At 37.2% G+C, this 25,606-nt stretch overlaps 1 protein-coding gene across 1 annotated transcript in view; it reads right to left on the reverse strand.

The window, feature by feature from the left end:
* The window catches only part of RYR2 (ryanodine receptor 2), an 808,217-nt gene that overhangs the window by 430,640 nt on the left and 351,971 nt on the right, over positions 1-25,606 (reverse strand). Inside the window, 2 exon segments of the mRNA XM_017862245.1 lie at positions 15,264-15,360; positions 16,064-16,163. Coding sequence (XP_017717734.1) covers positions 15,264-15,360; positions 16,064-16,163 — 197 coding nt within the window.

The raw sequence follows: 25,606 nt of genomic DNA on the forward strand, positions 1-25,606 counted from the left end.
ATATTTGCAGTCTTAAAATTCACATACTAGTCAATATGCCTTTCTTGGGCATCTCCAGCAATATACTTTGTTTTTTTAATTAACAAACAAAAATTGTATATATTTATAATGTATAACATGATGTTTTGAAATATGCATACATTGTGGAATACCTAAATACTCATACATACCTAAATACACCTCTCATACTTACTATTTTTCTGTGGCGAGAACACTTAAAATCTACTCCCTTAACAATTTCCATGTATAGAATACACGGTTATTAACTACAGTCATCATGTAATATACTAAATCTCTTACATTTACTCCTCTTGTCTAACTGAAATTTTGTACCTTTTGACCAACATCTTTCCAACCTCCAGCTACCACCATTCTACTCTCTCCTTCTGTGAATTTGAATTCCACACATAAGTAAAATCATGTAGTATTTGTCTTTCTGTGCCTGGCTTATTTCACTTAGCATAATGTCTTCCAGGTTCATCCATGTTGTTGCAAATGACAGGACTGCCTTCTTTTTTAAGGTTGTATAACATTCTATTGTGTATGCATTGCAAACACTTGTAAAATGACACTATAAAAAACTCAAGCTCCGAAAAGAATGCATGTATTATATAGATTAAAAAGAATACTTCTTTTCCTACCTTCTCTCTTATTTAAATCCTCTTCTGAAGTCACCTGTTTTGTCACCCTTCCTGTAGCTCCAGCATAGGGATCCACTGTCTCTAGAACTGTTGGACTTGACACCCACTACTATGACTTTCATTGCCACCACGAAAGGGTGGTCTAAAACACGAGCGGGCCTACTTTTTCTGTAAAGGGCCAGTTAGTAAATATTTTAGGTTTTGTGAGCCATATGGTCTCTGTCCCATTATTTAATTGTTATTATCGTATAAAAGCAAACATAGACAACATGTTTTTAAAAATAGGATGGCTGCGTAACAATAAAACTTTATTTACAACAAAAGGCAGTGGGCTGGATTTGACCTACCACCTTGATTGGTTGACCCTAGATCTAGAATATTCTACCCATATTATTGGTCATTTTAATCTCAGAGAAAGCTAGCTGGATAAAATCCAGGGTCTAGGGTCTTTCATAAATTGGGAGAAATGTCTTACCTTATCTATCGTGAATAACATTTCTAAATCTAGAATTCATATCTACATTGTGACAGATCTTTTTTCCCCTTACGAGAAATATAGACAAATTTACAGTGCTTCAGAGCACTTAGCTTATCCAAAAAACCCACATGAAAGAACAATTGGGGCATTTTTCAATCTACTTTTGTTTCTTCAACATAAGAAAGCCCTGACAAGGTTAGTGCAGTAATGCTGAATAGCTTACATAGTCTATTATTACTACAGCATCACAGACACTTTGAGAGGGGCTCTAAGTGAACTTTATTTTTCTCTTTTTTACATTTACCATAACTTTTGAGCAATGGGGAAATGATACAGAACTATTCAGAGTCCTATTTTCTGAATACATAACATTCTGGTTTCATTTTTTATCAAGAAAAAGTGTATAACAAATACTGAACACCAGAAGAGGTAAATAATAATAATAATAAAAGACAATTCAATCAGTCACATCAAATTTTGATCATGAATCCATTACAAATGTTAAAATAGAAAAGAACAGTTTACTAGGCTCTGAAGATTTCCTTGCCAATTCATATTATAATTACATGTTACTATAGAATATAATAGGGACAAAGAATAAGCCATATCAATGTATTTTAGTTACTGCAAAGCAGGGCAGTAATAAAATACTACTTCATTTATCCAAACTCCACTTTCAATGAATATATCACAGAATATTCCACAGAATTTCTGTGACATACCACAGAATTCAATTCTCCCTTCAAAAACCAGTAGTTATTTCATAATCTAAACAAAATATACTATAAATGTCATAACAGGTATTTCCAGAAATCACTATTTTTTATTTCAAAAGGAATGTACTGTTTGAATACGTGTATGATAGCAAAAAATAAATATTTTCTCCTTTTGTACACATAAGGTACTAAAGATATCACTGAACCATAGCATAATCCATCATATCAACGTGCTAAAGAAAAAAGTCATTGATCATATCAATAGATGAAGAAAAAGTATTTGAAAAAAATCCAGTGTCTATTAATAATACAAATTCTCAGGCAATGAGGAATAGAAGGGATCTTCCTCAAGTTGATAAAGAACATCTACAAAGAATATCTACAGCTAACACCATACTCAATCATGAGAAACTTGCTGCTTCTGCATCAGGACCAAATCAAGAATGTTCTCTTCACCACTACTACTCAAGACTGTATTAGAAGTTCTAGATAATGCAATAAGATAAGAAAAGGATATTAAATATATACAGACTGAGAAGGAAGAAATAAAACTGTTTTTCTTCATAGATGACATGATTATTTATCCCAATCTCAAAGAATCAAGAATAACAACAAAAATCTCCTGAAACTAATAGACAATTATAGGAAAGTTGCAGGACACTAATATACAAAAATCAATTTCTTCTACACCAGCAATGAACAATAAGTATTTAAAGTAAAAAATACTATTTATACTAATACCAAAAAATTAAATGCTGAAATACAAATCTAACAAAATATGTACAAAATCTAAATAAGGACAACTACAAAACTCCGATTTAAAAAGTCAAACAAAATCTAAATAAATTGAGAGATATTCCATGTTCATGGATAGGAAGACTCAATATTTTCAAGATGTCAGTTCTTCCCAATTTGATCTATAGTTTCAAAGCAATCAAAATCAAAATCCCAGCAAGTTATTTTGTAGATATTAACAAACTGATTCTAAAGTTTATATGAGAAGTGAAAGACACAGAAGAGCCAACACAATACTGAAGAAGAACGAAGTTGGGAGACTGACACTATCTGATTTCAAGACTTACTATAAAGCTACAGTAATCAACACAGTGTGGTGTTGGTGAAAGAATAGACAAATAGGTCAATGGAACAGAATAGAGAGCCTAGAAATAGACCCACAAAATACAGTACATTGATCTCTAACAAAGAATCAGTAATTCAATGGAAATTCTCCCCAAATAGTACTGAAAAGATTGGATATCCTCATAGATAGATAGATAGATAGATAGATAGATAGATAGATAATCTAGACACAGACCATACCCTTCATAAATTAACTCAAAATGGATCACAGACCTAATACAATGGAGAAAATATAGTCCTTTCAACAAACAGTGCTAGAACAACTTTATACACATGTGTAGAAAAACTAATCTAGAACACACCTGACACCTTCCACTAAATTTAGCTCAAAATGAACCATAGGCCTAAATGTAACACAGAGAACTATAAAACTGCTAGAAAATACCATAAGAGAAAATCTAGATGTTCTTGCATTTGACAATGACGTTTTAGATGTCAAAAGTACATTCCATGAAATAAAAACTTGGTAACTTGGGCTTCATTAAAATTAAAAACCTCTGATCTGCAAGAAAACACTATTAAGAGAATAAAACGACAAGCCAGAGACTGAAAGACAATATTTGCAAACACATATCTGGGAAAGGACTGGCATCCGAAATATGCAAAGAACTCTTAAAATTCAACAATTTAAAATTCACCAAAAGATCTAAGACATCTCATCAAAGATATACAGATGACAAATAAGCATTTAAAAAGATGCTCAACGCCATATGTCATCATTTGCAACCTGAGGTATCACTATTCATCAGTTACCATGCCCAAAACCTGGAATGCTACAACATTAAATGCTGGTGAGGATTCCCATTCATTGCTGGTGAGACTACAAAATGATACAGCGACTCTGGAAGACAGTTTTGCAGTTTCTTAAAAAGCTAAACATACTCTTACCATAGGATTCACCATTTGTGCTCCTTGATATTTACCCAAATAAATTAGGTCTATACAAAACTTGTAAATATTAATGGTAGCTTTTAATTACCACAACTTGGAAGCAACCAAGATGTCTTCCAAAATATGAATAAACCGTAACACATCCATTGGAATGTTTTTCAGTGATGTAAAGAAATCAGCTATCAAGTCATGAAAAGATATAGAGGAGTCCATATATGCATATTGCTAAGTGAAAGAAGCCAGTTTGAAAGGGCTATAACTATATGATTCCAACTATCTAACATTCTGAGAAAAGCAAAACTATGAAGACAGTAAAAAAAAATATTTTTTCAGGAGTTCAGGGGAGGGAAGAAGGAATAAATGGGGAATAGGGAATTTTTAGAGCAGTGAAATGATTGTGTGTGATACTGCAATTGTGGATATATGTTATTAGTCAAAGCCTATAGAATGTACACCACTGAGTAAGCATAATTTAGAGAATTAAGAACAATGTGTCAATATTGCTTTATCATTTATAACAAGAGTACCACACTAATACAAGATGTTAACAACAGGAAAACTGGTGAGGGAGAATTCTCTGTGCTTTCTGCTCAATTTTCCTGTAAACCTAAAAGTATATAATAAAGTCTATTAATTTTTTAAAAATCATTAAGTAGTCCAGCTCAACAAATATTAATATAGTAATGAAAATATATTAGGAATATATTAGCAGGGAGAAAAGGAGGTAGTTTTTGGGGCATTTCTTTCTCCAGAATAAACAAAATAACACCAGGCTATCTCAAATAAACTTTGATTATTCTCTTTAAAAGAGAAGGATGGAGAGCTACAAATGTGTATATGTAAATGTTGCAAAAGTAAATAATATGAAGAACTATTATCTTTCTGTTCTTTCATATAAACAACAGTATATAGAAATATAATTGTATTTAGCCAAAAACAAACACTAATTGCTTACCATTCATATTCTAGACACACAGGTACATATTTTATGAAAAATAAATATAAAAAACCAAAGTTCCTGTATCCACGAATGTGCAGTTTAACATGGTAAGAAAGACATGAACAACAAAAACTAGCCCATGTGGTATTATGGGGAAACTACATATAAAGAGATGGAGGAAGGGAGGCGAAGGGAGGAGGGAGGTGGGGAAGGGAGGGGAGGAGAGGAAGCAAAGGGAAGAGGAGAAAAGGGAGGGAAGGGAAGGGGAGGGAAGGGGGTGAAAGGACATAAATTGTCAATAAGAGCTCTGGAAAGTTTTCATGAGGGAGATATTTGGGTTCACCCTTGGAGCTGAGTAAGAATTCAGCACGCAAAGAAAAGAATGAGGATATGAGGAGCATGGCAGTGAGAGTAGAAAGGTTGCAGAATCTTGAAGTAGAATGCTGCCATGTTCAAAGTACAAGAATACCTCAGTGGTTGACAGTGGGATGAAGAGATAAAGTTAAGAAAGTTTTCTCACCTACTTTTCTGAATGGAGGTCACAAATCCACAAGAATAAAAAGGATAGGGAGTTAAAGATACGGACTTTGGATATTAATCTGAAAGCAACAGCACGACAGAACCCTCAAATCACAGTAAACAGGAAGGTGCACCCTTAAAATTGATATCAGCAGGAGAAACAAGTCTAAGAGAGAAAAAAAAATAGCAATAAAATCAATAGGACTTAAAGTCCTTCTTTCTCTTATTTCAAAAACAGAAAAGTCAAGGCAAAGTTTTGAGCACAGTAGACTGGTATACATAACCAAGTTACGGACTGTAAGAAGGAAAACATCTCTGACGGAATTAAATTAAGGTTGATATATTTGAATTGCTGTCTCAAGTGAAATTCATGCAGACATATGCAGTAAGAACTTGCACATTTAGGAGAGAAGTTCAGGAGAATGAGTCTGTGGATTAGACTTGACAGTAATGCACAAAGTTCATATCTGAGGCTATAAGAAAGAAAAGAATGAAAACATTTTGTTCCAAGGGCATTCCATTTGTGGATATATTTGAGGGGAGAACTGCATTTGACATAGCTGATCACTCCACTGCCCTTGACAATCTTGTGCTTTGACTCCAGTCTTTCCAGGTTTTCCTCCTACCTCACTGGTGGTTGCATCCTTTTCTATGCTCCTCATCTCTCCAATTTATGGTCAGCTGGGTAATTTGTGTATTTTTTAGTAGAGACAGGGTTTTGCCATGTTGTCCAGGCTGGTCTCAAACTCCTGACCTCAAGTGATCCACCTGTCTCATCCTCTCAAAATGATGGGATTAAAGGTGTGAGCCACTATGTCCAGCCTCATTTTTTCTTCTATAGACATGCTTTTGGTGTCAAGTTTAAGAACTCTATGATCTCAAAGATTTTTTTCTATCTGCATTTTTTCCCCTAAAACTTTAATGTTTGTTTTCCTAAAAGTCTGTGTTTCATATTTAAGTCTGTGATCTATTTGGAATTAGATGTGATATAAAATGTGAAGTTTAGGCCCAGGTTCTCTTTTGTGTATGTACGAAAGTCCAGTTGATCCATGTGAATGTCTTTTAAGTCTGGGGAAAACGTCTCCTTTTTCTGTCTGACGCAATCCCTCTTTCCTTTCTAAGACATTAAGCATAACAATGGCCTTAGATTTAATCTCTGGGGACTGAAAGTCAGCAAGAGAGATGCCTTATAGAAAACTTGAGCTTTCTGCGAAGTCTCAAACCTCCCCTTAGGCAAAGAAACACAGGGACTGCTGGCTGCTTAAATGGGAAGAAAGAATAGAGAAAATAATGGGAGAAAACCTAATTTAACATCACAAAAATTGTGCATGTTGGCACGTATATAAATTTTCTATGAAAGAATCTGTAGCATATATTAGATTCTCAAAGATATCTACAACCCCAAAAATGCTTTTGTTTTAAATCACTGTCATCAAGATTCAGATTCCTATTCTATTGGTCCAGAGACTCTTCCCATGTGTAGAGTTACTCACTTGAAATCAAAGTATTTTCAATATAGATGACTTAGCCAAGCATACTGGAGTCATTCATAGTCCTCAAAATAGTTTTCTACTCACTCAGGTTATTATGCTGATTTACTAAAATGGCTTTCTTTCCCCTCCCCTAATTGCTGGCAGATAACAATCCTTCGGGAATTGTCAAGATAATATAAACGGGGGACTTCACAGCCATCCTTAACCAAACTTACATTAAAGTCCATGAGTTATTTTTTCTTCATTTCTTTCTTTCACAAATACAAATCAATAGCATTTGTATGCAGATTCCCATATATACCTCACTACGCAAAAGGTATGCAAGAAATGAATGGCACAGCCCTGGCTGAAAACTGAATGGAAGAGATGAATATGCAGACCAACAGGGTGATCAATGGCCCTATGGGATGGGGGAAGTGAAAGTGTGGGGAAGTTAAAGACAGTCCTACTAGCAGATGTGTCCTCAATCAAGTTAAGTTTGGTTGTGTTCATTTATGACTAGACCCTCATATTTAAAATGCATGTAGGAATCGTCTAAAAAATAGTTACAGTCACCCACAATTACTCACCTGCAATTCCCATTTACAGTTGATACTGAATAGCAGGTTCAAACTCATTAGTGAAAAGAAAAGCTTTTTTGTTAACTTTTCATAGGCCGACAAAAATATCCTTCAAAATCAAAGGTCAACAAAGACTTGGCTGATCTTTCTCACATGGTTGAATAGTAAAATACGTTTTCTACCATTTAAGTTTTACAAAAATTATAAATGACTTCTCCCAGATTAACATTCACTTCATCCTGAATACAGTGTTGTTGAGATCTTAAAAGATGGTGATAAGGTTTGGATTTGTGTCCCCGCCCAAATCTCACTGTGAATTATAATCCCCAATGTTGGAGGAGGGGACTGATAGGAAGTGACTGGATCATGGGGGCAGACTTTCCCCTGCTTTCCTTGTGATAATGAGTTCTCGCGAGATCTGGATGTTAAAACTGTGTAGCACTTCCCCTTCGCTCTCTTCCTCCTACTCCAGCCGTGTAAGACATGCCTCCTTTCCATTCACCTTCTGCCATGATCATAAGTTTGCTGAGGTCTCCCCAGACATGCTTCCTATAGAGCCTACAGAAGTGTGAGCCAATTAAAACTCTTGTCTTTATAAATTGCCCGGTTTCAGGTATTTCTTTATAGCAGTGTGAGAACAGACTAATACAGATGGTGAGTTCCAGAAAGATAGTGGCTGGGCCTCAGACATGTTTTTATACCCAGCACATACCAAAAATGTCTGGGCTATATAAGTCCCTCAATAAATATTAAAGGAATTCAGTTGAGGTGACTGAAAAGCAAATCCAGTCTTAAAAGGTTATTTCAGAGTGAAATTATAAGTGTTTCAGTTGACACATTTTCATGGGAGAATTTCTGCTGCTGGTACCTTTGGGAGCATGTGGCTGAGCAGCTGAGCTGCAGGCAGGTGCTAAAGCAGCTGTCAGGAGTCTCTTCCTAGTAACAAATCAAGAAGTACTTGCCTAACCAGCATCTCAAGAAGCATTACTTATTTATTCAGGGGCTGAGTTTGCCACAATAGTTCTATTCAAGTTGCTGCACAAGGGAAAATAGGTATGTTTTGAGATGACACCTCTGTATAAAATGTAAATGAATCAGCATGAATTCGAAACAACAATAACTTACACTTTGAATCACCATTGAAAGAATCACGTAGGTAGGACTAGAGCAGAAAAACAACAAAATACATGTTGTTACCTTTGCATCCTTTGCAGACACAATACAACCATAAAGCCATCCGGAAATTTAAAAAAGAAGATGCTTCTCTTTTTTTCCTTCTGAAAGATATTGCTTACATATAGATTAAGTTAATAAACCCAGTGTAGACAAGTCATGTTCTTAAAGTTTAATTGAGAAAATCATTGAGAGATTTCTTTTGTATAATGTTGATTTTGATCTATTGTCTGTTTTCTATTCATACACTCTAAATGCATCAAATGTCTCATTGTTTTCATTTTGCTAAGATCCAGCAGCTCAGATTCCTATGAATATTTTAATCTTCTGTGTTAAAAGCCCACGTTTTTGAAGCAGTCATTCTACCAAGCCCATGCCTTGAGAATGCGGCTCTAGACCAAGTCAGGCTTCCAGAACATGAAAAACTACAGTAGCTACTGCACTCTCTGCAATCAGCAATCAGTTTAAGTTTGGGGTAAAAAGTGAATCTCTCCCAAAGGAGAAGAGGCAAAAAGCAGAAAGTAGCTCTCCTTTATGTACTGACTCTTCCAGCAAGACTGTTTAGCTGACTCATCTAACTCTCAGTTCCAGGCTGAAAAGATAGATGCAGGACCTGAAGACAGAGAAAAAGAAGAAAAGCCCTCACAGGTTAAACTTTATCCTTGACCATTTTGGAGAACAACAGAACAGCTTCAAAAGCTTCCTCCTAGGTGGTGGCCGAAAGCATACAAATATCCTCACAAGACATTAGTCATCCATCCAGTTTTGTACACAGATATAAACTACGCATCTCTTTCTAAGCCAGACGGAGAGACATTTAATTCATTATATCCAATCCATCTCATGCCTTATCAATTATTTACAACTAAAGCTCATTAAATCATCATAATATTAAAAGAGGCATGGAGGTAAAAATATTGTCATGCATACACATGGCATAGCTTTTTCCTGCTGAGTCACATTTTGGAAAGCAAATGTAGCATTTATTTCCAGATACTGTCAGAAACTATGACTTAATTGGCCTGCATTTGAAAGTAACAAGACACAGCAAGCATATGCCAAGAGTAATGCCAGAGAAGGTGGAAGAAGAACAACCTTTCTCTCCTTCTCTCCCCACCTCTCCCTCTTACCACCCCACCAAACATACCACACACATGAACACTCTCCATCCCCTTCCATGCATTATTTTTCTCCTTAGCTCTTATCATCACCTAATGCATTTTATCTCTGTATACATGGGTGAGTGTACGCATTTATAAATAAACATATTTACTGTCATATATGCCTACTAGAATGTAAACTTCTTGAGGAAATAAACTTTGTAAATTTTTGTATACTACAAGCCCCAGCACCCAGAAAATAATAGTCATTCTACAAATTCTTATTGAATCAATAAAACTAGTTTCAACATTGCAAACCTGTTTTTAACATAAATAATGCTTTTCAAACAATGTTTCCTTAATAGATTTCCAAACTAAAGGCCCCAAACAATCTTCCCCAATGCATCCATTTTAAAATGTATTAATGTAAAAGTGTGCAGAGTTTATTCACATAGTGCATATCGAATCCATAAATAAGTCTGTGTCCACATAAAGGAAATACCTTTGTTGGTAGTTCATTATATTCCCATAAAATTTTGGATGGATGTAATGAGATGCTATCTAGAAACAAAATCTAGAACAGAAAATACTCTCCACATAAAATATGTCCGGCTTGAAATAAAATTTAGTAATCAAATTTCAAGCCTCCGGAATGAAAGCCTATTTCTTTAAGTTTTTATTTTTAATTTCTGTGGGCATGTAGTAGGTATATATATCAATGGGGTACATGAGATGCCTTGATTCAGGCATACTATGCATAATAATCACTTCAGGGTAAATGGGGCATCCATGACTTCAAGCATTGATCCTTTGTGTCACAAACAATCCAACTAGACTCTTTTAGTTATTTTTAAATGTATAATAAATTTATTGTTGGCTGCAGTTACCCTGCTGTGCAAAAGGTTTTTTTTTTTCTTTTCTTTTCTTTTCTTTTTTTTCAGACAGAGTCTTGCTCTGTGGCCCAGGCTGGAGTGCAGTGGCACTATCTCCGTGCACTGCAAGATCCCGGGTTCATGCCATTTTCCTGTCTCAGCCTCCCGAGTAGCTGGGACTACAGGCGCCCATGCCTGGCTAATTTTGTGTGTGTGTGTGTGTGTGTGTATTTTTAGCAGAGACGGGGTTTCATCATGTTAGCCAGGATGGTCTTAATCTCCTGACCTCGTGATCCACCCGCCTCGGTCTCCCAAAGTGCTGGGATTAAAGACGTGAGCCACTGCGTCAGGCCCAAAAGTCTATTTTTAAAGCAATAATTAAAACATGATTGAGAAGGGATGCTGACACATCCCTTCCTAACTACCAGACTTGCTTCTCTTTAACTCATTCTATCTCACTAATTGAAGAGTTTAATAAGAACTAAAAAGTTATGACACTATAGTTAATACTCATGGGATCTCTCCCTTTTACCTGACTGCTCACAACTACTATAGGTTATATTTTCACTATTTTTTGTTGTTTAGACAAGTTGACTACTAGTGATTTTAGAGCAATTTGTCTTCCTGAAAAAAATCTCAAGTAACTTAAAACAATAGTGATGCTGTATTTCATGAACACATCAGAATTCAATCCATAAAAGCAAAATGGGCAGGAAACATGAGAAAAAGATAAATATTTAGTTTAACTCAGATAGGCCTCATCTCCAATTTAGTTCTTCCTAATTGAATAGCTCCATATGCTCTTCATTCTAAGAGCTCTATTAACATTCTTTAGGAGAATGAATAGGTAACCACATACACATACATATCTAAATGTGAAGAGGAAGGTAAAGGTAACTCTACTGATATGCAGAATCATAAAACCCCAAATTGAGCTGGATTTTCAATAGCTACAATTACAGTTATGTATATTAAATAACTGTCAATAGAACAAAGCAGGAACAGGTGGACAAATCCGTGTAGAAACACAGCATTTATGACCAGACTACTCCTAAATCACTCAGAAGTAAACATCTCTTCTGGCTATCTCCTTAATAGTTTCCACTATGTCTCCTAAAAAAGTAAATTGAACTTTAGTTATTTAACGTTAACAACAGCATACAACTAATGAGTATAGCCAGATCATAATTACAGGAAAGAATTAAAAGGTAAAAAAAAATTTTTTTTCGTATTTCCCAGGACCTTCTCTAGCTTTCAAGTCACTATGCAAAATCAAATTATTTTACTTCTTTAATGAATGAAAAAAATATATTTTAGATCATCATTATGCACATCTCCCCCAGTAAAGACTGATATCAAACAAAGAAAGGCTGCTTCCAGGCTGAGCTATCATGTGCCTCCCCCAAGTTCCTTACAATGAGCTAGGGAAATAACAGAGGGAGGTTGAAAATTTTCTAAGCAATGGTATTAACAAGATTTAGAAATAATGAAGTGCTATATAACTGAAATTCAAGGAATTATTTTTATCATTCAATTCAAAAAATTGCTCAATCCCAGTATAACTAACACAAACAGTTTTTTCTTAAGCTACATCCCTTCGGCTTTGTGCCACCTATTGCTGACTCATTTTCTCCCTCAAGTCGTAATCTGACATCCATTTTCATCTAATTTCACCCATGTAAATATGTTATAAAAAGGGACACAAACAAACGTGTTCTTACCACCATCACTACCTACAAGAGTCCTGATAGGCTGGTCTAATTACATACTGAGATTAAATTGACACTGAAATTATCAACATGAAGTCAAGAAGAGTATTTGGAAAGGAGGGGCAGGCTTCAACAAATATGCAAAAGGAGAGTGGGTCCAGAACATGATTAAAATATCTTTGAACTGTCCCCTAGATTTCTCTGCAACCATAACTAGCCATCAAAAGGATCTTCTTGGATCTAGTCTGGCCTCTCTTCCTACAAAGTCTATGCTGAACCATTCTGTCATCCACATGCCCAGAGTCCCTCAAACTTTTTAATCGTATCTGGCTAAATGCTGCCTCTTCAGTCTAAATAATAGGGATAATAACCGCAACAACAATAAATGTGTTGATTTCTCAATATGCATCAAGTATTTTACGTGTATTTTCTTATTTAGTCTTTTCAATAGCCACACAAAGTAGGAGATAATATTTATGCTGCATTTTACAGAGGGAAAACCAATGTTAAAAGAGATTATGTCACCTACATGAGTCACACAACTGGTAAGTGGCAGAGCAGAGGCACAATCCCAGATCTGTCTGGTTCTAGAGTCCATTACCTTAACCACAAAGCTCTACAGTGCCTGTAGATACAGCTAAAAGTGCTCTAAGAATCACTTAGTCTAAGTCTTCCATTTAACAAATCAGGGACTGAGGATCCAAAGACTCTGGCATGGTCTCTTACAAGCCCTAACTCCAAAGGAATGCATCATAGCATTAAACATATCCACAGCTCAATCCTTTGGCTTCAATGACTAATTTCCCTGATTCCCCACTAAACTATCACTCTGACTCTCTTGCTGACTCTTGTTTCTCTGTCCACATCCTAAACATCAGCATTCTGTAGGAATCCATCCTCAGCCTCCCACCTGGTTAGGCTATTCCAGGGCTTTACAGCCTTCATAAGGCAATGCCCAAATTGATAAACACATCTAATCCCAGCTCCCAGCTCCTCCCTCTCCATCTGATGAACATATGATAGACCCCATTCCTTTAAATATCCACCTTACACTTATAATTTGCATCCATCCCAAGCTTTCAGTTAAAGACTCAGAAATCCCAATTTCCTACTTGACGTCTCATAGACTATACTCGTGTGTAACCAAAGTTTAACTCCATCTTTTATAGCAAACATGCACCATCTCCTGCAATCCGTTAGCCCCAGCTGTCTTCCCCTGAGGCAGAAACAGGATGGCGCTGGATTTGATACCTTCTCTCAGTCTGTATCTAGTTCTCCCCTAAACCCATCGCTTTTATCTAAATGTCTACTTCTCCATTCTGATGGCATTCTCTGGGCTACGTTCTTAGATTTTGTCACATGAATTACCGCATTTCATTTCCCTGACTTAGATTCTCCCCACCTCTAATCTAAGCTCTCCTTGTCTAACAGAGTTACTATTTTAAAAGAGAACTGACTATTCCACTCCAATCCCCACATCCCTTCCTAACAACCTCAGAATAAAAACCTGCCCACGGGAATGGCACTGAGGATCCTTCTCTTGTCTACTTTCCACCTTTTCTTCCATTTTCCCCCTCATCACTCTGGAATAATTGCTGTTCCCAGAATATACTTGCCATCTCTCTAGTTCTTTAGTTTATACTTGTATTTGAAACTAATTCCTTAATCCAAGTGTCTTGCAATCTCCATTATCTTTTATACAAACCCTACTGACACCATCGACATCTTCTTCCTAAACCTACTGAAAGCGGCATTTTTAGCTTACGGAATGTTTCCAGGGGATGTATGTCACTCTCGACCATCATCTAGGTCTACCTGGGAACAGAGGTTAAGACTCAGTACCCAGGTTTCAGAGGTACTTTTCCTGAGATTATGCAGCTGGTTAAATGGCTATTAATTTTCTAAATGGTCCCTATTATTTTTATTAAATTATAAAAATAATCATTAACTAATAGTTACCTAAGCGTCCATGAAAATATGACAAATATCCACTAAAAGATTTAAAGATATGTAACAAACCATCCACACAATGCCTTCTCTCACTGCAATCTCTTATTTACATATTCATCTTACTACATTCATTAATTTGTGAGGTAGAGCAGTAGCAATCAAACTATCCTAAATATTTTTATGGTTTTGTAATATTTGTGCACTTTTCTCAGTAGATTCATACTATTTTAATCTTGTCCCAGTGCCAAATAAATTAACATGAGAGGTATTATATCACATTAAATATGAGAGAAAGTGATCAATTCTATCATCTGTATCAATAAATGAGAGGTCATAGCAAAGGGTCCTAAAATTGTACGCAATTTGAGAACTCTGACTTCAAAACTGAGTTTGAGATTACATATTCTAAAAAGAAAATTAATCAAAACTAATGAGCATTTAGTGAAGTTCTAAGTAGTTTAATGCAATGTGGTCACTCTTTCTGCTTGGTTTAATTTGTTCAGCGTTTCTTAATACGTTTTAATTACCCGAAAATCTTCAGTTCTTCTATTGGTAGGTAACAGAAATATAACATGAGAAAAAGCTAAGAGGGGGCAACAAATGGATCACTTCAGTGAACCAGTGAATGTCAGTAACCCATCCTGTATGATGCCACTGGCCTGAACAAATATATCCCTAGTTTTTTTGTTGTTTTGTTTTGTTTTGTTTTGTTTTGTTTTGAGACGGAGTCTCGCTCTGCCGCCCAGGCTAGAGTGCTGTGGCCAGATCTCAGCTCACTGCAAGCTCCGCCTCCGGGGTTCACGCCATTCTCCTGCCTCAGCCTCCCGAGTAGCTGGGACTACAGGCGCCCGCCACCTCGCCCGGCTAGTTTTTTTTGTATTTTTTTAGTAGAGACGGGGTTTCACCGTGTTAGCCAGAATGGTCTCGATCTCCTGACCTCGTGATCTGCCCGTCTCGGCCTCCCAAAGTGCTGGGATTACAGGCTTGAGCCACCGCGCCCGGCCTATATCCCCTAGTTTTTAAAAACATTACGTCAAGGCAAAAGAGTGCAAGTCTCAATGCAGTGAGCTTGGGTACCAACCTCCGCTGCTCTTCACCATGTTCTCCTGAAGGGACAGTGAGACACTCGTCCATGTGTCCATGCAGCAACCTGAGGACATCACCACCAATGAGATACCCTGTAAAAATTAAAAATTATTCAGTTTGGACTGTCAGGGTCAGATGTTGTTAAATGGACAGATCATCTGGTCCAATCTTCTACTTTCATAAAGAAACTGAAGTCTAGTGAGTCTTAAGGACCTGGTCAAGGTCACAGAGATAGACAGTGCCTGCTGTTCCCTCTGAGTCCCAGGTGCCCGAGTCCCAAAGTTAGGGATATTCCCACAAAAAGTAGGACCTCAAACACATAAAATCCTCTGTTAAACACAAAAACACATTTCAATCAGATGTGAACCTATATAAGTTGTAATAGTCAGAACATATACAGATATTTCCCTAGGAAACCTGATTCTTTGTAAAATTCCTGTTCCAGCTATAAGGCATGACCTCAGAAAACAAGAAATCTTGACATTAGTCCAACTAGGCAACACCCTGAGGTCAAAAAATTGAAGAAAACAACCCACAGGACGCTATCACATAAAGCACACACGAATAAACTAAAGCTGACAGTAGCATAAAAATAATGGAAGATTAATCTTCACCCAAGCTTCACTTTTAAAACAGCAATTTAAACAAGATCCTCAAATGTCAGGTATCCACATTACAGAATGTTTAGACACAGACAAAAAGTTCTAATTAACAATCAGCTCATTATCACAACTCCAAAGATGACTGTCAACTTTGCATCAAGGACAGGCCCTCTAATTGAAGTGGAGTTTTTACCTTGGGCTGCCTCACTTCCTGAGCTGATTGGGGCCACGCTCCAGAGAGTCTGCTGGAAAGCGGCATCCACATGTAAGCTGCCATTGCCGTAAGACAAGTGCTGTATCAAGAGGCAAAAGAAGGCATCACTTCAGGCTCTGGTAAGCTGTAACATGTAAGCGCTTCTAGCAATGCAAACTTAGCATTGCTGATTTGGTTATGTTCATAGAGAACATCTGTTTCAACCTGTCATTCAAGAATCAAAAAACTAGTCAGAAGAAAAGAAGTTCCTCTCTGAATTTAGGGATTTTTAGACTTCATTCTAACAGTTACTGACTTAAGCCAATAATCAAAATATGCATACATGAATACATGAAATAAGTTTATTTGTAACAAGATACTATTTTTGTTTTAAGGGTGATTGATGAACAAAATGAGCTCTTAAAATTATAATTGGGTTTTCCACATATCACATTCTGACAGCTTTTTGATGATGAAGTAAGTGAAATCTATTGGACCAAGTTTATGGAGTCTTCATTTTATGAAGTCCTTAGGCATCTTACAGGGTCTTTTACAGAGTCCTTCAGGAACTGTTATCTGCAATTTGATACAAAAGCCATTAGATGGCGATATTTCCTAACAGCTATCTAAAACCAAGCTACATTTCTTCCAAAATTCAGATATTACCAAATTTCAGATTTTCCTTCTTAGAAATAGAAACATTAAAATAAAACACACTTAATATCTTTTAGAGCCATAAGACTGAATTATCAAATGTTAACTAAGAAAAACAAAACTATGAGTACAGCCATACGCCTTGCTTATTTTACTAATCATTACTTGGCTGCCTCTAGGAATTTCAAACATATATACAGCAACCACCTGTTTTCGTGGAGTCTTCTCAGTAAATGTCGCCAGTCTCCCTGCAATGTTTCCGTAACACTTTGCCAATACTGATGATAGCCTAAGTTTTCACAGACTTTAATCAGACCAGAAATCTTGACCATCTTAGTTAGATGAAGATCAGTCACAGCCTAAAGTAGTCACCTTAGGTGTACTCCAGAGGCCTTTTAAACATCCTAAGGATCTATTTAACATAAAGACACTATTCTTAAGTCACCATCGAGAAGAGGTCGTTCACTCTCTTTCTCTTAAAAATAAAACCAAAGAAATTTTAACATTGTGACATGTATATAGGGTTTATCAGTCGTTTTTCCAATTAGTAAGACTGAAAGTTTACCAGCTGATACATAAGATTTAGCAACAATTTGCTCTTATGCCTCTCCTCAACCTCAGCTAGCTGCCTGCTTTTGTACAATTTCTTCTTCACTTCAATCTGTCATTCTGACACGTAATCCCAGCTAGATTCCTTTATTGACTCAATTTCTTCTCCAATATGTTAAAACTGTTTGTTTACAAATAAATCATATCCCACCTGCTTTAACAAACAAGCAGAATATATTTCCCTTCAAAGCGATTATCACACAATGAAATTCTTGGGATTATTTTCTTTTTCCCTTTTAGAAGTTACCTGACACAGGTTCACAGCTGTATTCCTAGCATCTGGCAATGTTATCCAATAAACATGTATGTGGAGAAGACAACCAAAATCATAAAATCAAAGTATCATAAACTTAAAAATACATATTTTAAGCTATTCCATAAATACTATTTCAATAACTTAGTGTAAAAAAAAAAGCACATGCACATGCGCACACACATACATATCCATGTGAATGACACCGATTTTAACCAAACTCTGAAAATAATTCAAAATACCCGTGCCTGTATTTGTGACCAAGTGAAAGCTCATGTAATATTATGATACGTAGATTACCATCATTTGTTAATTCATCATGGGTTCAGTGAATGTACTATGTATATTAATAGTATACATTCTCCACCCCAAGGGTGCTTGTAATCTCATAGAAAAAATTCATACACGAAATGCTGTACCTCAGTATACAAACATATCACATGTGATATTTTGATACATGCACACAGTGTGCAGTGATCAAATTAGAGTAATTGAGATATCTATCACCTCAAACATTGCATGCTACACTTTTTATATACTGAGGTACAGCATTGTGTGCATGTATTTTGTGTATGTATATGTATATGTAAATATATACATATTAATGGGCTACATGTGATATTTTGTACCAGTAAAATAAATTACATACCAATTAAATTAAAAAATAAATAGGGCTGGGCATGGTGGCTCAAGCCTGTAATCCCAGCACTTTGGAAGGCCGAGGCAGGCAGATCACGAGGTCAGGAGATCGAGACCATCCTGGCTAACATGGCGAAACCCGTCTCTACTAAAAATACAGAAAATTAGCCGGGCATGGTGGCGGATACCTGTAGTCCCAGCTACTCGGGAGGCTGAGGCAGGAGAATGGCGTGAACCCGGGAGGCAGAACTAGGAGTGAGCCAAGATCATGCCAGTGCACTCCAGCCTAGGTGACAGAGCGAGACTCCATCAAATAAATAAATAAATAAATGGATCTGGAAGGTGGGGAAAAGCCTTTAAAAATGCTGTGTAAATTGGAATCAACACACTACAGGAATTGTAACAAGAGAACACTCCAGACAACAAAATGAGAGCGGAGTTTCTCATGGGTTGGGGGCTTTGAGGGAGCCAGTAGGATCACTTGGCCTGTGTCTCACATTTATATCTTCGGAGATGCTGTCCCCAAACAAGTGTCTACATACATTGGATTTGAGTATGTGGATTAATAATGTGAATGTGCTATGTGCAAATATGTAAAACATACCAAACATTTTTGTAAACCATTTGGGAATTTTTAACATACCAGAAACCTTGCTATCGGAAGTGGGTTGAGGCGCCTGGTCGTCTCAGAAGTTCTGAGAAGGGAAATGTGTGATAAGGGGAATGTGTTGAAGACAAGAGTGTGAGCACAAAGGTAGAGATACAGGGACATACATTACAGCCGAGAGCTTCGTCTTTGGAGCTGACAGCACATGCTAAGAGGTGGAATGACTGATAGGCCCACAGACAAAGGCTGGGACCAGGCCAACGACCTTCTATTTTAGGCAATAAGGAGTTTACAGCAGTGACAAAAAAAGGTGAGGGAGTTAAAAAAGCAATTTCCAAATCATATCTATGCCTGAAGATAAATAATAAATATGAGAGAACCATAAACATGAAAATTTCAGTCTGTGGGAAAAAGTCCCAAATATGTCCTTAAGATTATATTACAGTCACAGAAAGTTCTCTAAATAAGGTCTACTCTTCGAAAGAAAATATTCTATTTTGAATGCTTCCAATTTTGCTGTTTAAACAGCAAAGGGAAGTCTGGGTAAAAACTACATCACGTCAGGCTTGTGGTATGCAATATTCAGAAAGTAACAACAGTTTCAATTACTGAAACTGGGATGAATTATCCTTAAAGCAAAAACAGACATTGGCATAGGATGAAAGCCAAGTTGGCCTTAGGCTGAAATATGGAACCACTGTAGGATTTACAGGAAAATATGGTAGCATCAATCCACCAACAGCAGTATAGGGGCTTTGGCCACCAATCTCTGGGCACCCAGGTCTCACTTTGATCCTAGGATTATTGATTTTCAAGCTCTAATAGGCACATGAATCTTCAGAGGACACCATATTTAAAAATGTAGATTGGAGGGCTGGGCACAGTGGCTCACACCTGTAATCCCAGCACTCTGGGAGGCCGAGGCGGGTGGATCACGAGGTCAGGAGTTCGAGACCATCCTGGCTAACACAGTGAAGCCCCGTCTCTACTAAAAATACAAAAAATTATCGGGTATGGTGGCGGGCGCCTATAGTCCCAGCTACTCGGGAGGCTGGGGCAGGAGAATGGCGTGAACCCGGGAGGCAGAGGTTGTGCTGCAGTGAGCCAAGATCGCACCACTGCACTCCAGACTGGATGACAGAGCAAGACTCCGTCTCAAAAAAAAGAAAAGAAAAGAAAATGTAGATTGGAATGCAGAGTAGTCGGAAGGCTTGTCAATCAAGACTGCTGATCCAAGAGTAACAAGACATTACATGAAAGAAGCACAACATCTCAGAAATGGAAGGGACATGAAAAATCGCCTTCCAGGAGTTCTTCAGCTGGAGTACACAGACTATACTTCAATACCTTTAGTTTCCTTTCTGATCCATTTATTTTATGCATTTTACCATTTTTATGATGAAGTCAATAAGTTTTATCAGCCTGCAATGGAAGTCCATGGTACAAAAACTTCGTACCAAGAATCTCTGAATTGAACCCTTATCTGATCCAATTATTCCCGCATTTATTCATCTTTTATTAAACTTTCAGGTACTTCGGCCCTGGTGATGCAACATTCTGAATAAATTGTCATTTAGGGACAGGAAACACAAGTAAACAAGTCATATTACTCCTCAGGCATCAGTTTTTTCTTCTGAAAAAAATAAATAAATGAGCGGCAGAGAAACAGTTGTTCTTTCCAAATGTAATATTTTATGGTTCCATTACCCGAGCCACAGAGGAAAGAAAGGCTCAAGGCAAATTAATCAAAAATGAATTGGTTCATATAATAAATCATTTGAAAATATTTATGATCACTCTTTTATCATTATTTTCACACAACTTGAGACAATTCAGCAATTTATTATGCAATCAATAATTACCTATATTTTGTATTAGACATTTAGAGGTGGGTAAGAAAGAAGTAAATTTCTTGAACTGTAAAATAGCTTTCTCTTAAGCATTTTCCATCACCCTTTAGATTAAGTATTCTGTTTTTCCTAATATATTTTCAATCAGTTGTTTGTTTGGCAATGTTTTCACAGATCTGAAAAACTTGGCCTGTTTCATTAAGTAACCTGATCAGTAGAAAATCAGTTGGAAATCTACATTTCCAGAGCAAACAATCCAATCCTCAGACTGAAAACATTTGTACATACTGGAGTGATTTTTACACCTAATACACAGAAAAAAATTGTTTTGTAAGCTTTATTTTGTTTAGTTCGAAATAAATTCAGTCAGTAATGTCTACTTGGCCATGTTTTCTCTATTTTAAATTGTATATTTCTCTTAAGGTGCTTTGCTAAGGCCTTCTTTAAAAGAAAATAAGATTTTCAATGAGCAAAAAAATTTCTTTCCTTTTGGATATTTTTGAAAAGAAGATTAATATATCATTTCACATTAGAATATAAAACAGCAAAGTTGGCCGGGCGCGGTGGCTCAAGCCTGTAATCCCAGCACTTTGGGAGGCCGAGACAGGCGGATCACGAGGTCAGGAGATCGAGACCATCCTGGCTAATACGGTGAAACCCCGTCTCTACTAAAAGCTACAAAAAACTAGCCGGGCGACGAGGCGGGCGCCTGTAGTCCCAGCTACTCGGGAGGCTGAGGCAGGAGAATGGCGTAAACCCAGGAGGTGGGGCTTGCAGTGAGCTGAGATCCGGCCACTGCACTCCAGCCTGGGTGGCAGAGCCAGACTCCGTCTCAACAAAAAAAAAAAAAAAAAGAATATAAAACAGCAAAAATGAGAAAAGACATTATCTGGGTGAGGCGTTTACAATCATTTTTAGAGGCTGAGACCCTTTATACCTCAGAAATTGTGCCTCAATGTTCAATGTATACAGCAGACAACGGTGGATCAATCCCAGGTGCCGTCCACAGCATCCTCTTCTGTCCACAAGGCATCTTCTCAGAGGACAGGGTGAAAACTAACCCTCTAAACCAGCTCTCATCAATTTAGCATTGTTAGAGTTGTAAGCTTTATGAGTGTATCCCATGCACTATTAGTTTAATCTTAGCTTAACCATCCCTGTTAGTGAAAGAAAAATCCCTCATCGGTCAATAGACACCGATGACTAAGGAGCTATAAAATCAATGACTGGGAATGTTTATTTTTAGAAGGTAGTTTTAACTAATTTGTTATCAGACATTTTTAAACTTACTTATTTTTAACAACATCAGCACCTCCTCAGAAGATGAACCTTGCTTTCACCTGATAGATCTTTATTTAATATCACCTATAATATTCCTTTCACTGTTTCTTTCCCAACTATCTCTTCTTCTAGCTAAACATCTGTTGTTTCTTTAAGCATTCTTTTTTTTTTTTTTTTTTTTTGAGACGGAGTCTCAATCTGTCACCTAGGTTGGAGTGCAGTGGCATGAGGCACGGTGTCGGCCCATTGCAACCTCCACCTCACCAATTCAAGCAATTCTCCTGCCTCAGCCTCCTGAGTAGCTGGGATTACAGGTGTGCACCACTAAGCCCAACTAAATTTTTTTTTTTTTTTTTTTTTTTGAGACCCGGAGTTTCACTGCTTGTTGCCTAGGCTGGAGTGCAAATGCTAGATCTCAGCTCCCAGCTGCAACCTCTCGCCTCCCCCTGGGTTCAAGCCAATTATCCTTGCTCAGGGCCTCCTGAGGTATGCTGGGATTAACTGGCAACCTGCCACTACGCGCTGGCTATTTTTGTAATTTTTAGTAAGAGACCCCGGGCCTTCACTAATGTTGGCCATCTTGGTCCTGACCTCCTGAACTCAGGTGATCCACCCCCGCGCTCAGCGCCTGCCCAAAGTGGGCTTGAGATTTTACAGGCATGAGCGCATAGCAGCCCTGGCCCTAGATTTTTGTATTCTTTTTTTTTTTTTTTTTTTTTAGTAAGAGACAGGGTCTTGCTGTTTAGGCCTATGGCTGGTCTTGAACTCCTGGCCTTAAAAAGTAACGCCGGCCGCGCCTTGGCCCATCCCCCAAAGTGGCTAGGATTAACAGGCATGAGCTAGCGCATAGCCCGGGCTTCTTTAACTATTCCTTAAAAGGCACAAATCTCCCCCCAAGTAAAATAGTGCACAGTAACATTTTTTTAAAACCCCTAAACATTTTTATGTGGGCATTCACAAAAACTACGAGGGCTTGTTGGATTCCAGCCTTTAATCCCCATACACCCTAGAGTTAAGTTCCTTTATTATGTTCCCAGACTCCCAGATGAAAGGAACTGAGGGTTTCGCCAAAGGTTACATGATTAGCCCCAGGTTCTACTCATCAGATTTTGTATTTATAAACCAAATATAATATGTACTAGTGTGTATCCTGATAACATACACACACACAGGCACACACACACACACCACACCACAGCACACAGCCAGCAGTCCATCTTTAGTTATTCAGGGTTTATTCTACAGATTATTTCAACTCCCTCTGCCTATCCCAAAGTCCTTTCACTAACTCACTTCTTGATCTTTCAATTTCTCTAGATCCTTTTCACTGAGTCCTCCAAATAAATCTTTGAATCCACACCATAGTACTTCATATACTCGCTACTAATCCACCACGGTGGGAATGTAAGATAGTAATTCACCATCTCTATACCCATAGGAATGTCCCTCAGCATCTCCAAGCTACACTGTAATGCATATTTACTGTCTTACAATATCCTCATACAGCTCTGTATGTGCTTGATTTGTTTTCTCCACTAATTATTTGAGGATAGAAAGCATGAGTAATGTGTCCTTGGCCTCTCCTGTTGTTTCTGCCATATGCTAGGTCCATAGAGATGAACAATAAAAGCAACGACTTCATTACCAAATGAAAGCGAAATTTTAACAACCTGGTTGGCTGCTCTCTTGTAAATCCATATAAAAGGTTACCAGGAAAGTGAACATAAATAATTGGCTGTGTAGCACAGGCTGGGCAAGGTGTGGCTCATGCCTATGGTTCCAGCCACTTGGGAGGCTGACTGGGAAGAATAGGAGGTTGAGGCTTCAGTGAGCTATGATCGCCACAGTACTCCAGCCTGGGCCACAGGGCAAGACCCTGTCTCAAAAAATAAATAAAATAAAATAAAATAAAAATAAAATAAAATGTAGCTTGGAAATCACTCATAAATTTTAATTAATCATGAGGTGTATTTCCTTCCATAGGAGGTAAATCTCATGTATCATCGTTATTATTACTTTCACTTGTATAGTGCTTTTTAATTCTGCCCATATTTAAATCCATTATCTCATTGCTTCCTCACAATAACCTTGGCACTATGTATTATTATTAGCATCAACCTCATTTTTTACAGATGAGAAAGCCAGAGTTCAGAGAATTAGATGACTTTCTCAGGTGGTTAGTTGTAGAAGAGATAGATAGATGATAGAATAGTCCTGGCCCTGTGAGGTCTGAATTTTCAGCTTTTCAGTTCATAATGATGCCATCCTGTCAAGTAAACTCTGATACATAGCGGAAGTACAAATTGTACAACAACAACAACAATAAGAAAAAAATTCATAGTTATGTTGAAATCAAAATAGAATATGTGTATAATTTATATATTAAAACGTATGCATGAATTATTTCTACTGCTGTTGGTTTCTAGGTATAACTGCAATTCAAAATGCGTATCTGATCAAAATACATCACCTTAACATACATAGTACATGCATATAGCAAGGGCTTAATAAGTGCTTATTTTACAATCTGCACACCTGTATCGTCTTAGAGATTCACATGGTGACTATTTCTATCTACATTGGTTAAGGGACAAAAGTAGAGAAATGCTCCAGGCCTCCCTAATAGCTATGCAACATCAGACACTCCATTGAATTTAATAGTTTCTGTCATTTACACGAGACACTGTTATACCATTTTCTTGTCTTCATCATTACCTCTTCTACAAGGCAAGTGAAACAAAACAAAACCAATCTTCCTAGAAATGTTTCAAATCTGGAATCAAGTGTATTGGTAAACCAAAACTGACTGACAACGCCCCCAAACTTACCCTAGTTCATGTTTATAGAACAAGGGAGTATCAACTACTTACTTAATCCTAAACCAGTAACACATGAACTACATTTTGATATATGGTCATGGTAAAACACTTTCCATAACCCAGTATCTGCTAAATTGCCACATGCCCTATTTCAGATTTTTGTTTCAATCATCACACACTGTCATGTCTGGGATTTTTCATGTGAATATTCATATAACGTTTACAACACCCCATTTTATATTTATGTAGTCACTTTTCAACCTTAAAATGAATATTTTGCTCTAGCATCCTTCACATCTTTATTTTAACTTACTTCATTTCAATTTACTGTAAACTTCTGTATTGGACTATTCTCTGGCAAAACTACAACTCACTAAATAAGTTAAATTAAATACATATTGACCTCACCACACAAGTTCAAAATGCATGTGATATGGTTTGGTTGTGTCCCCACCCAAATCTTACCAGTGGGAGGTAATTAAATAATGGAGGGCAAGTCTTTCCCATGTTCTCATGATAGTGAATAAGTCTCATGAGATCTAATGGTTTTAAAAAGAGGAGTTCCCCTACATAAGCTCTCGTCGCTTGTCTGCTGCCACATGAGATGTGTCTTTCACCTTCCGCCATGACTGTAAGTCCAATAAACCTTTTTCTTTTGTAAATTGCCCAGTCTTGGGTAGTCTTTATCATCAGCATGAAAACAGACTAATACAACATTTAATGATTAAACACAAACTTCTTTCTTCATCCTCCCATTTCCAGCCCCTACTCTTTGAAACAATGCAATGTCAATGATAGACTTCAAACTTTTTCTTATTTTGTCTATTTCTC

This window comes from Rhinopithecus bieti, unplaced genomic scaffold, assembly GCF_001698545.2.
Source record: "Rhinopithecus bieti isolate Rb0 unplaced genomic scaffold, ASM169854v2 scaffold_57691, whole genome shotgun sequence".
NCBI lineage: Eukaryota > Metazoa > Chordata > Mammalia > Primates > Cercopithecidae > Rhinopithecus > Rhinopithecus bieti.